This window comes from Rhineura floridana, chromosome 1 (assembly GCF_030035675.1).
Source record: "Rhineura floridana isolate rRhiFlo1 chromosome 1, rRhiFlo1.hap2, whole genome shotgun sequence".
Lineage (NCBI taxonomy): Eukaryota > Metazoa > Chordata > Lepidosauria > Squamata > Rhineuridae > Rhineura > Rhineura floridana.
In genome coordinates, this window is record NC_084480.1 from 216563145 (window position 1) to 216576867 (window position 13723).

Below are 13723 nucleotides of genomic sequence, written 5' to 3' on the forward strand. Positions count from 1 at the left end.
AAAGTTATTATTTAATCCCAACGCCACAGACAATGTAACATTTGTTCTCAATAGTATGCAGAATAATTCAAATGTATCTCACATTGAGAGAAATGAGGTTTTCCTTATTAGTAAGATGTCATAGTAGAACCAAATATGTACTATACCACCATAAATTCAACAGATAATTTAAGTAGACAGTGGGCCAAGCCATGGATTAATTCAGAGGAAAAGGAGATTTCTGCTTATGAGCAATATATAACAAACATATTCATACACAATATTGATCACAGTGGAAAAGAGACACAGTTAAATACGTAATCCAGCTAAAGTAAAGCATTCTAAAGTTCAATTTTCAATGATGCTTGTTTTAACTTTGGCTGGCTTGCACTATAAGCAGTGTGGGATTACTGTGTATAGCTTTAAAAGTTGTGTAATGTCATCAGAAAGTGGTCCAATAAATTAAACTACCTTACCTGTTTTGCATCAGGCACCCTGATTTACTTACATATTTACTTGGAAGTAAGTGCCACTGATTTCTTCACCATCAACAACAACAAAGCAACTTATTGACATTAAATAGTATTTGAAGGAGAGTTATGTCTCTAAACAGCTTTATAGAGTGGGATTTTTACTGTTTCCAGTGGTTCCAATCCTACCTCTAGGGTCGTTTTCAGAGAATAGCATCAAGTGATTGTCTTTCAGCCCCCTGGCAGTTGTGCTGTGCGGTGCCACAGGGTACCACCTTGTTACCAATACTGTTTAACATCTATATGAAGCCTTTGTGAGTGGTCATCAGGAGATTTGGGGTGAGGCATCAGCAAATACCCAGCTCTATTTCTGTATAACATCTGAATCGGAAGAGGATCTGCAAGCCCTGGACTGGTGCCTGGACTTGATGGTGGGCTGGATGAGGGCCAATAAACTGAGTCTGAATCCTAGCAACACAGGGGCACTATGGGCTGGTGGTTCCTGAGTTCAGATCATTGGTCAGTTGCCTGCTTTGGATGGAGTGTTTTTAGTGTTTTTGTTTGCTGCCCTGGGCTCCTGTTGGGAGGAATGGCGGGACATAAATTTAAGAAAGAAAGAAAGAAAGAAAGAAAAAGAAAGAAAGAAAGAAAAAAAATTGGTTGCCATTTTCTGAACCTTTTCCAGCTTGTAGCTAACCTTGTCTAAGCCACACTAGTGTGTGATTAAAACTATTTCAGGATGTAGCAAGAAGATTATTGTGAAGGATTTAATGAGTTCCCAAAGATAGCGCTGTAGTGTTTTCTCCCCTTCTAAGGCCATTTCCCAAGGCATTAAAAGACTATGGTCAGAGACTATAGTTGGGTCTAAGATTTTCTGATGCCTGCTAACTACACATAAAAAAATCTATCAAGTTTTTGTAGGAACCCCACCATCAAACTTTATTAAAATAAACAGGCACACAATTCTCTCAGACAGTGGGGAAAATACAGGTTTCTTTTGTTTAATCAATAATTTAATCAATCCCACAAATGCCACTGTGAGGGTAACATTTTATGACAGGCAGTCAGGAATCGTAAATGAAGCATTGCATGTGAGAGAAACAAACATATGGATGTTCCCACTTATATTTTCTCCTAATGCAAAACAAAGCGGTTTCCTTTTAAAAAGAGATGAGACATTCCAAGTTCTTATATTTGAGTCACTTTGCCCCACCGCATTCACTTTAGTTTTTGTTTCTGCATGCTCTCACAAATCTGCAAAATGAATTGCTTATCCCTAAAAAGCAATTAACTGCCACAGTCAGTTTGTGAAATGTACAACATAAATGAGCAGGCGCTGCAGAAAGGACAAGCCTTCCATTATTTGCCCCTCCCTAAAAAGCATTCATGCTCTTCATCATTACAATAAAGAATGTCTGGTATGCAAGTATGGCTGAAGCAGATCCCCATACTTCTATTGTGAACATGAATCCTGAATTGAGATGAAGGTCTGGCAAAACAAAGCAGGAGGCTGATTTGAGAATACTGTTAGGTTATTATTTATGTACGCAAAACAAATGTTTTTCTTCAATTGTACTTTTAGGAAGCAATACATGAAGATGGAAATAATACAACTTTGCATGTTAAAAGCAGTGTAAGGATGCAGATAATCTTGAAAGCTATCATTCCAAACTATAATGAATAAGCACCAGCTTTCTATTAAATGGCAGCCCATTTGCCTACCTTCCCAGGTAAGTAAACAAGCAGTAAATTTCACCATAATGGCAGCATCCCAAAATCTGTAAAACCAAAAGTGGCAGTGTGTGTGCATGGATCCACACACACACACAGACATACAATAAAAAAACAGGCATTTGCTCCCATTAGCTGCTTGTAAACTTGGCTTGTTGGTAAGATCTCATAAAATACTAAAACAAATAAATGGCATAATGTAGAGCAACAGAGACCTCTCAGGCTGAGCTGTCAGGAGCTGATGGCACAAACTCCCTGGTGTAGGCACTTTCACTTCTGCCTTCCCTCAGGGGGCGCACAGGTCTTAGGCAGCCCCAGGGAAGCTTGGAGAGGGGCTGCCCTAACAGCACTCTCAGGCCCATTGATGGTTCTGTCAGGAGCACAGGAACATAGGAAGCTGCCTTATACAGAGTCAGAAAGTTGGTCCATTTAATTCAGCATTGTCCACACCAACTGGCAGCAGCTGTCCAGGGTTCAAGGCAGAAAGTCCTACCTAGAGATGCTGGAGATTGAACCTGGGGCTGTCTGCATGCAAGGCAGATGCTCTACCACTGAGCTACGGCGCTTCCCAAAAAGAGACAATGGTATGTGTGCTCCCTGATCTGGATATCCTGGCTTCTATGTCCTGGAAATGAAGAGGGGGACTACTTTTAAAAGAAAGAACAATAACTGTCAGTTGGCAAACCTCTTCCAAAACACAGTTTCCAAGTCCTTTCTGGATCTTTCTCAGATCCCTACTCCTGTTGCAGCTTGAGTAGAATGTATTTTCTATTTCTAATATAAAATTTGCAAACTCCGTAAGAGCTTCATGAACTAAAGGATCATAAGTGAATGGGCAATTGGTCTCAGAGGAGGTGCATCACCAGGCCCTTCTTTGTGTGAAATTTCTCCTTCTCCAGAGGGAAGGCACTAGAGATGTGAAGGGCTGGGGTGAAAAACACTGAAAAAATTTAAGGAAAAAAACATTTTTGTGGGGGAGGGCCTGAAAAATTGGGGGGGGGACAAAAGAAACCCCAGCTTTTCCCCATATCTTTCTAGGTCTTTTCCAGGCCTTCACACCTCTAGGAGGCATTCTCCATGGGCCTTTCCCGATTGGTGTTTTTTTGTGGGTGAATTCTACAGTATGTCATTGATGCAATAATAGTGCATTAGTTGTAGGTTTATACTGGACTGTCCACATACCAGTCTGCTTTATTAGTCCAGCAATGCTCCAGCAGTGTTACCACATTGCTGTCTGGTATGGCACTCTTGCACAGAGATGTGAAGGCCTGAAAAAAACCAGTTGCTCTATACCACAACAAAAGCAGGACAAAAATATCCCCCACCAAACTAGAATATTTGTGGTATGAAAAGTTGCAGGATTTCAGCAAGAAGTTTTGGGACATGCACCAACTGGAAATGAAACGGTATGTCCACCCCAAAACCTTTGCAGGCAGAGAGAGTATTAAAAGCTGGATCACGTATAACCACCCCAATGCCATAATGAGCATACATCATCATGAATGCACAATAAAAAGGAGATCAGGAGGGGTTCTAAGGCAATTTAAAGGATTGAGAGGCAAGTCAAATGTGATCTATGTACAGTGCATTGCTTTCAGTGGTTTCATATTCATACTCCTGCTTGACCATTCAAATGTGCATCTCTATCAAGATGTGTATCTGAGTGCTCATTCCAATTAATGTGGGGAGACAGCATGCATACTTGGAGATGCATTTGGATGCAGATCCTGTTGTGATCCATGGATGCAGCAAATGGTATGTGCAGGGAAGAAATGTGCTTTCTGGAAAATCTCACTAGTTGGATCAGGCGAGGAAGTATGGGTTTCACAGAACATTCAACACATTAGACGAAGTGGCACTTACTGATTTTAATTAAGGTTGAGAAAATAAAGGTCCAGAACTATAACAGACAATTGATGGGCTGCTGTGCCTGTTACTAGCTCATAACACACAACCATGTGATTTTATGCTCAATTAATCATTGTGTGTTGAAGATAATGTAATAATGTGCAGGGGGCAAATTCCTATAGTATGTATCTTGCAACATATAGTATTTTGTTTTTATCTAGGAGTTCCTACTAACCTAGATAACACCAACAATATGGCATGATAAGGATCTTCTTCTGAATAAAGAGAAAGCTGAACATAGATAAGAACATAAGAAGATAAGAAGAGCCTGCTGGATCAACATCTAAATCCAGCATGCTGTTCACACCACGGCCAACCAGATACCTGTGGGAAGCCTGCAAGCATGACCTGAGTGCAAGAGCACTCTACCCTCCTGTGGTTTCCAGCATCTGGTCTTCAGAAGCATACTGCCTCTAACTACTAATAACCATTGATAGCCTTTTCCTCCATGAATCTGTTGTCTCATCCAAGTTGGTGGCATTCATTGCCTCTCCTGGGAGCTAATTCCATAGTTTAATTATGCACTCTGTGAAAAAAAACCTTTATTTTGTCTGACCTGAATCTTCCAATATTCAGCTTCATTGGATGTCCATGAGCTGTAGTGTTATGAGAAAGGGAGAAAAACTTTTCTCTATCCACTTTGTCCATGCCATGCATAATTTTATACACTTCTATCCTGTCACCTCTTACCTATCTTTTCTTTAAACTAATGGAGCATCTGTCAACTCGAGTTGTGGTAGCCACACAGCCTCCATTCATTTCTGTGGGGCATCCACATTACTCCCAAATACACTGGGAGACAAAACTTGGTAGACTATCCTAAGAAAACAAAGCTGCACATACATAAATAAGATACAGAGTGTCGATGGGAAAGGATTACAGATTTCAGAGGAGGAAGGGAAACAGATTTTAACAGCCTTGCAGCCCATTTAAAGGAAAAACAAAGTTGATCCAATCATAGATCTTCTGTATGATGTCTCACTGGGCCCTGAGCTCTTGGACAAGATGTGTTGATAATGTTGCTATAGTTTATCCTATGGGATAGTTAAAAATAACTGAGAAATGCTCTTAAACCACCTTGGGCTGGATCAAGACAAGTTAGTTGTGCTTGGTTCCAGTTCAAATGAGTCAGTAATATGTTAACTCATCCCATTTCAGTGGGAACTAAGTGCAGCTAACTTCAGGCCGTATTCAGCAAAATAATTGCATTTGCACAAGGATTAGTGCTAGGCTAGCACAAGTGGATTGGCGCAACCCCTCCCCATGCGTAACCTGCGCTGTCCCCAAATCTGCTCCCGAGAGTTGAGGTGCATGTGGGGGTGGAAAAGGGGAGAACATTCCATTGCGCAAGGAGAAATCATTATGCTGACAGAACCAGCAACTCAGCATTGCATTGAATTATTATTTATTTATTTTATTTTTATTTTATTAAGCTTATATACCGCCCGACTAGTAACAGCTCTCTGGGCGGTGAACATTAAAAATACAATAAAAATAACACACCACCAGTTGCTTTTTTTTTAAAAAAGTGAAGTTTAATCCTCTATATATCTAAAACTGAGTGCAAATCTTTCCACTTCCTACTGACATTTCAGTGTTGATGTCTGCTTTGGCTCTCAGTGTGTAGAAGATGAGCCAGTGAGTTGGCCCTCCCTACACTGCAAGGCAGAGTTACCCGTTATCATTTAAAATATCACTTTTACAGATGAAAATGAAGACTGATACACCTGCTACACCTCAGTCCATTGTGCCATTTCAATGCTTACTTGATAGCACAGATTCTGGCATGAGGAGATATTGGACTTCCAACACTTTCTCCACAAATGAAATGTATACCTTTATTACTAAATACAACGGGATTTGAACAAAATTTCACATGGTAAATTTTATGTAGACCATATCTTGATGCAATATGCCTTTCCCACCGCAGTCTCAATAATTTTTTTGAATAGTCTCTCATGAGTTTTTCATCAGTTTCTTCCTTAATTTATCGAAGAGCTGTGTAAAGTAACAATTCTACCAGAATAACTAGTGGAGGCAAGGCACTGCATTCGTTTTATTCCAAAGAGCTAAAATACCTGATTTCCCCATAATCAGAGATTCCTTAAGCTCTCAATAGCATTCTAAAACCACTTTTACATTATATTTGAACAAATGGAAATAAACTGCTGTGTGTTGCTTGGAATACACTGTGCCTTCTGTTTACATGGATCTCAGAATTTGCAACAATGCCAAAGACTTTGTGAGAGCCAAGATGCAATCATATGAATCTTTTTTCTGGTTTTTTTAAAACTGAAAGCAGCTTTTGTTGATGCAAATTTCAGAGAAAAATGTCAAGAGGGAGATTTTGTGTAACTTTTCTCTTACAGCCATTCCCCTCACCCCCAGACTCAAAAGTGAAGCTACACAGGGCAGGGACATTATATAGGTATGGGACAAAAAGCAGTAAAGTTGCAGAAGAGCAACTTTGAACTAAAAAATAGCCAGAAGGGAAATAGGTAAGCAGCCCTTCCCTACTGTTCTTTCACTGAAACGCACCCTCTTGGAGGCAGCTTTTGGTAAAATAATAAATAAATAAATAAATAATAGAAAAGAAAAGAAGCACACGGCTGGGTGTAATGTGTAGTTCATTGCTTACATTCATCTAAATAAGAGGTTTCACGCTTTTGTATTTAAAGCAATCCACACAAGTGCAATTAAAACATAGCTTCTTTTAACATCTGCAATGGAAAGAATTATATTAATTTAACCAGCCAAAGAGGCACTCTTTCTATAAATATGTGCAGTTACAATGGTCATTGACAGATTCAGAGGTATCCAGTGCGAAACAGATGAAACAGATCTGTGCTATAAAAGATACGCCCAGCGGAACACCTTTGAAAAGAGTTAGCGCTGTGTCCTGGGAATGCAGGTTTGCACTAGTTTAATGGGCTTCAAAGTGTGTGGAAATAATAATAATATAATGACATGGCAATGAGTCATCTCCGTGCTTCCACCATCCTGAGCATGCCCCTTCTTCGCCCTGTTTTGTTCTGCTTAAATGCTTTGTAGGATGACATGGCCACACATCTGGTGAAGGCATCGCTTCCAGTGTAACAGCTCTGATTAACACTGCTGCCGTAGTGGGACATTCTTGGGTCAGCTCACAATGGCCAGTGCAATGTCAAAAAGCATGACCTGATACCAGCCTTCCCTAACCTGGTGCCCTCCAGATGTTTTGTACTGCGCCTCTCATCAGCGCCAGCCAGCAAGGCCATGCTGGCTAGAGTGGATGGGATTTAGGGTTCAAAACATTTGGAGGGCACCAGGTTGGGGGGAGACTGCACTAGCACAGAAGCTGTCCATTCTCTGAAATATGAATCTGCTTATGCAGGGGATCATACAATCTGGCTGAAGAGGGGCTTTCACATGTATCATCTAAAATCCAGCATTGTAGTGGCAGGGCCCTTCATAATAGTCATGCCACACCCAGAGCTTGGAAAAGTTACTTTTTTGAACTACAACTCCCATCAGCCCAATCCAGTGGCCATGCTGGCTGGGGCTGATGGGAGTTGTAGTTCAAAAAAGTAACTTTTCCAAGCTCTGGCCACAGCCCTTAGAGCCACGTCCCCTTCTAAGATTATGCAACCTTCTAAGAGTATACGATAAAATTAGCTTTCAGACTCTTATTTTGTTTAAAGTTCTATTGAACTATGAATGTAGATGAGGGCATGTCTTTTACAGGTTCAGCAAGAAGACAATTATAGCTTCCAGAAGACTCTTCTCAGTAGCTAACATGCTCCCCTTTCATGCTGATTGACTCGTAGGACACTGGAGACATTGGGACCCTGCTCCAAAAAAGGAAGGGGTCTATGCCCTACCCCGCAACCCCAGATGACTACACCCCTGCTAAAATCCAAGAGAAACACTATCCTGTCCAGACCCTAACACAGAAAATACCAGCATTGTTCACATACAGCTTCCATAATGTTACTGCAATAATTCCTTTGGCAATGGCCAACATAAATGTCCGATACATTGAGTTCCATGGGACGTCCTCACAGGTATATGGATATAGTACTGCAGCCTTAAGGCTGTTTCACATCACCTACACTGAATTCCACTATCGATAACAGGAAACAACTCATATCAGTTACTCATAAACGAGTTGGAGTAGGGTTGCCAGGCTCAGGGCCTGAGTCTGATCCTGTATCTTTAGGAGAAGAGAAAGTCAGCCAAGTGCAGGTGTTCTTGCTACATTGTAATGAGAAAACCCACAAGGTGGAATTCTCCCTTCCCCCTGCACACTTTTTAAAGATACAGAAGACTTATTGGAGGCCGGGCCTGGCAACCAAGAGGTCTTCTGTATCTTTAAAAGTTGTGCAGGGGGGAAGGGAGAATTCCACCTTGTGGTTTTTCCCATTACAGTGTTGCAAGAACACCTGCACTTGGCTGACTTTCTCTTCTCCTAAAGATACAGCATCATTCTCAGGCCCTGAACCTGGCAACCCTAAGTTGGAGAGTTAGGCATGAAGAACTTACATGTATTCTCTCTGTTAAGCTACGGACTGGATCAGGCTGTGTGAAAGCAAAACCTCCCCCCCCCCCAAAAAAAGCACACTTCAGCTAGCACTATATACTTTTAAAGAATGATCTCCACCATCCAAAACAATCAGATAACTATCTTCTGTGTAAGTTAATGCCAATGGGTAAGAAAGACCCTGGGTAATTATCGGCTTACATACAGGGAATTCTTCAGGTTTTCCAAGGCAGAATACTGCTTGGTTATAGCCATCAGTTACTATTATATGGCCTTCCCTGCTGAAGGTTATAGCATTGGCAAATATTTTGGAAGGAAATACTAGATTCAGGCCAAAAGTGTCCACCTGGCTTATGAGCTGCATGTCTGCAGTGAAGATCTTCACTCTTGTGCTGCCATAGCTTGGTCCTTTTGCCATCAAATGCTCTATGACTCCAATGGCTCCAGAGGTCCAAGAAACTGCTACTTTTTTCGGGGTACACAAGTTAGAATAAAGTCTTTTCACTTCCTTTAATTCTCCCTTTTTAAAGTCAGCTGTCAGGCGATACAGAGTACCAGCCTCCGAATCGGTCATTATGATATCATTCTGAGGTGTAGTATCCAGCCCCCATGGTAAACAAAAGGACTGTGAGATGACTAGCTTGCCTCTCCCATTAAAATCGAATACTTTGACTGAACGTTCCCCACTGTCGGTGACTACGATATGACCATCCAATGTGACTGCAACGTCGATCGGGTACCTGATGTCATTTCCTGCCTGTCCTCTTTCTCCAAACTGTTGTACACAGCTCCCATTGAAAGTAAACAGCTTAATCCTTTTCTTGCCATCGTGAGCCACTGCTACACAGCCAGACCTCTGGCACACAGCAGTCCCTGTTGGATTGATCAGGATTCCCCATCCTCCAAAAGAGAGGTGAAATGATAAGATCCGAGATGCTGGTGTACTCATATCCTCACCTGTCCCAATTGTCCTTCCTGAAACTAGAGCATTATTAGTTGAAGAGCTCAAGATTTCCATCAGGTGCAACAACGGCAAGCAGTCACTAGTCTCAGAAGATTTGCAAGCTCTGCGACAGAAAGGGCACTCCAACTTAAAACTCCTGGGATGGGCTAGTGATGTGACACACTCCAGGCACATAACATGCCCACACGGTAAGTTTCTTGGCCGGCGTTTTTTCTGCTGGTTGTATTTTTCAAAGCACACTTTGCATTCAAGCAGACCGTTTTCAGTCTGATCAAGCAGTTCCGTCATAGTTTGCATTTTGTCTGTGGCCTCGGCAGATATTTGTGCAATTCTTAAGAGGATTGTTGCTCTGCTGGTAGTGTGCTATGCCATCTGGTCACATTGGTATAGTCACAAGACCCTCTTACATCAGAGGCCTTCCCAGCAAGCGCAGTGAATTCTACGCTACATTCCACAATGAAAGCTTTGGCTGTAGTTTGCTGCCCTCTTAAGGAAACTCAAAATAAAAGAATCAGTTCACAGAAGGACCTGCAAGAAGCTCCAAGATACCAGGAGTTACTTACATATTCATCTTATCCTTCTGTGTGTTTATCTTTAGCATGAATTAAAATGCAAATAAATATGCACCTGATTCAATTGCAATATGAATCTGAACACTGATAATGCTCCCACATTACCCATGGAATTTAAATCCAGCACATCTGGGGTTTCATCATCAGTCTACTCATCAAGGATCACTGTTAGATTAAAGCCAACTAAAACAAACAAAGTGGGGGTGGAAAGAGAGAGAAAGTTGGTTTCAAACATATTAGCTGTCCCGCAGACTTCAGCACCAGAAACATTTGTAGCTTTACGAAAGACTTTGCCCTCAGTTATATAGTCAAAATCAATCATTTTGGTAGCCTTAAAAAAAAAAAAAGGCTAGGCACTGTTAATTATTTAGTGGGAGATCAGGTAACACTGTTGAGCGAAGGCTACCTTTGTGGCTGCCTCTTATTTGTTGTGCAATGTCCTTCTCTCACTTTCTTCTGGACCTGGCATTTTGTAACCCTGCTCTATTTTGTAACCCTTGCTGCACTTCCTCTGTCCCAGTTGCTGCTCTCTTTTATCCTGATTTCATCATCCTCCCACCCACACAGAGTGGCTCTTACACCTTTAATAATTGTATAGCAAACATTTGCATAGGTGCATTTGTAGCTTGTCATACTATGGGGTCTTTCACGTACATTTTAAAACATTCAAAGAACTTTTAAAAAAAGGGTTTTGAGAGAATTATAATGTCTGAGTAGAAGACCCCTAGTCACTCACCTAGGCCCTTCTAATGCACCTTAAAAATACTATCCCTTTCCAATGGACAAGATGACCATCTTTACTCCTTCCAAGGGGCCTTCATATGAGTGGTACACCATCTTTACCTACTGATAATCAATGGCTTTTTGAAAAGAAGTCCTGCCTTGCCTCATAATATCACATTTAAGTTGCCATTCTTGGCAAAATCTCAGATTTATTTTTTATTTTATTTTTTATTTATTAAATTTCTATACCGCCCCATAGCCAAAGCTCTCTGGGCGGTTCACAACAAGCAAGCAAAACATCAAAATACAATTAAAACCAATATTAAACAATTTAAACACATTAAAATGCCAATATACTAGCATACTAAATAGTAAAATGTAATAGGATGTTAAATGTTAAAATGTTAAAATGCTTAAAATGCCTGGGAGAAGAGGAATGTTTTAACCTGGCGCCGGAAAGATAATAATGTTGGTGCCAGGCATGCCTCAGCAGGGAGATCGTTCCATAATTCAGGGGCCACCACTGAGAAAGCCCTTTTTCTTGTTACCATCCTCCGAGCTTCCCTATATGTGTAGGTACCCGGAGGAGGGCCTTCGATGTTGAACAAAGTGTACGGGTAGCTTCGTATCGGGAGAGGCGTTCCATCAGGTATTGCGGTCCTAGGCCGTGTAAGACTTTATAGGTTAAAACCAGCACCTTGAATCAAGCCCGGAAACATTGCTTTTCACTCCAGTCAACTACCCATTTGTCATTAGTTTCATACAACAGTGTGTCTTTGTTCTTGAGAATGACCAAACAGACTTTTAAAAAACAAACAAAAAACAGCAGTATGAACATCATCCTCACCCTTGATGGGATACCCCTTTACTTTCCCATGGAAAAGCATCTGGAAAAAATAAAGAGGAAAAATGTTTTCTTGCTACATGCACCACCAGCTGCTTCTCCTTGCTGGTGCCTCTCAGTTTCCCCAGAAGCAAAAGAAAGGGTTCTTGTGGTAGCAGCTGTTTCTTCAGCTGCAGGATTTTCTTCATAGTACAAGAAAGTCTCTTACAATAAGGACACAAATGGCTGAAACAGATGGAACAGCTGAATGAGGAAGGATTCATATAAACCCAAGACAACAGCTCAGGTAATGAATGACACCTGCCATTCTGACAATTGAACTAATCATCTTGTTTTTGTCAACACTTGTCTGCAGCCTCATGCCAGAGTTGCGTAAGCACACCATACAGTCCTTTTACAGGGGCATGGTGGCAAAGATATATTTAGATTCAGAGTTTAAGGCCCACTGTGAGGATTTTTCTTTGTTTTAAAAAAATCACATTGATCTGATCCAACTCAGACACTGCTTTTACAGCAGCGTCTGTTTCAGAGGTGTCAAAAGCTTGATGTTAAATTTATTGGATCACTTCAGTGTGCTAATTTTAAAGGATGTGGAGGGGATGCTGGGAATTGTGAAGGACACCACAGGTATCTTGGACATATTCTCCTTCTGACAGGTGAAGGCTGTCCATTCTGCACTTAGGATGTTATTGTCCATGGTTGTCAGTGCTTCATTTGAGGAAGACAATATCTTCTTTAGGAAGCCGTGATCAAACCTGTCCCTAAGAAACCATAATGCCCGCCCCCGCCAATTTGGCATTGCTGCTACATAATGTCAGGTCACTCCACAGTAAAACAACTCTCATCCATGATTTGATCATGGATGATGTGGCTGACTTGGTGTGCATTACCAAGACCTCGGTGGCCTTGACCGTACCCAGTTGTGCCCACCTGGGTATTCCGTGCAGTACCAGTCAAGGTCAGAGGAATGGGGGGAGGGGGTCATAGCAGTCACCAGTTTCACCACCCTCACCAGGAGGCCAGTCTATATGGCAGCTGGATGTGAGGGTTTGTACTTGGTGTTGGGTTACAGAGACGGGACAGGGATCTTGTTGGGGATGGATGTTAGGACTGGACACTCACCCTTCCCTTCTTTTCCGAGCAGAAGAAAGGTGCAGAGAGCTTCTGCTGATGTAGGTGCCTTTTTTCTATGGCACGGTAATGGGGAATTTTATATATCCATACATGTATGATCATAACTATTAAAAGGGGGTATATGTTTTATAATGATAAAGAATTAAGTATTGAATTGCAGGCCTAGTGGGGCCCTGAGTTCATGCTTATAGAAAAAACAGAATCTTCCCATTTTATTCAGACTAATAGCAAAACCCTGTTGCGATGGCAACAGGTCACAGCAGTCTCCTGTTTTCCTGCCAAATCGCCGATATTTGACAAGGCTGAGATTAATTGCTTTATTGTTTAGAATCAAGAAGCTGTGATTGATGAAATGAGTAAGGATTTCCAATGTTTGATCCTTGAATGCCATCTAAAGGAGAAAAGTTTTATAGAATAATCAAAATGTTTTAATGAAAAGAGAAATAGCAATGATTTTAAAACAAATCAGTGTACTAAATTTACAACTTTATAAGTTCATTAAGAAAAAAGTATTTCTGGGGTAGCCTGCTTGTCTGCCTCTATATTTTGAGGCTAAAAAGATGCTAGTTAACCAGAGTCACCCAGCTTTCCTTTGCTTGTGTGACTTCAAAATGAGCCCAAGTGTTTTAAATATAATTCCCTCTCTTGAGCTATGTATTTTATAAGTAAGGAAAAGGGATTTCTGAGAAAATACAAGGACAAGAACCACTATGGCAAAGGAATAGAACTGGGGGTGCTCATACATTCACAAAACACCCTGAGTTAAGTTCCCAAACTTAACTCAGGGAACTTGTCCAAAATATTTCCAGGTGTGCCTGAGTCAGCCTGACCCATCTGAAAACAATGCAACAATGGCATATGCTTGAAACATATTCACAG

The 13723-nt window shown here is 41.2% G+C and overlaps 1 protein-coding gene across 1 annotated transcript; it reads right to left on the minus strand.

Moving 5' to 3' along the window:
• Positions 1 to 8523: 8523 nt before the first annotated feature.
• NHLRC1 (NHL repeat containing E3 ubiquitin protein ligase 1) lies at positions 8524 to 9941 on the minus strand. The gene has a single exon (XM_061587683.1). The coding sequence runs from the start codon at positions 9866 to 9868 to the stop codon at positions 8690 to 8692; it is 1179 nt and encodes a 392-aa protein (XP_061443667.1). The 5' UTR covers positions 9869 to 9941; the 3' UTR covers positions 8524 to 8689.
• Positions 9942 to 13723: the final 3782 nt, after the last annotated feature.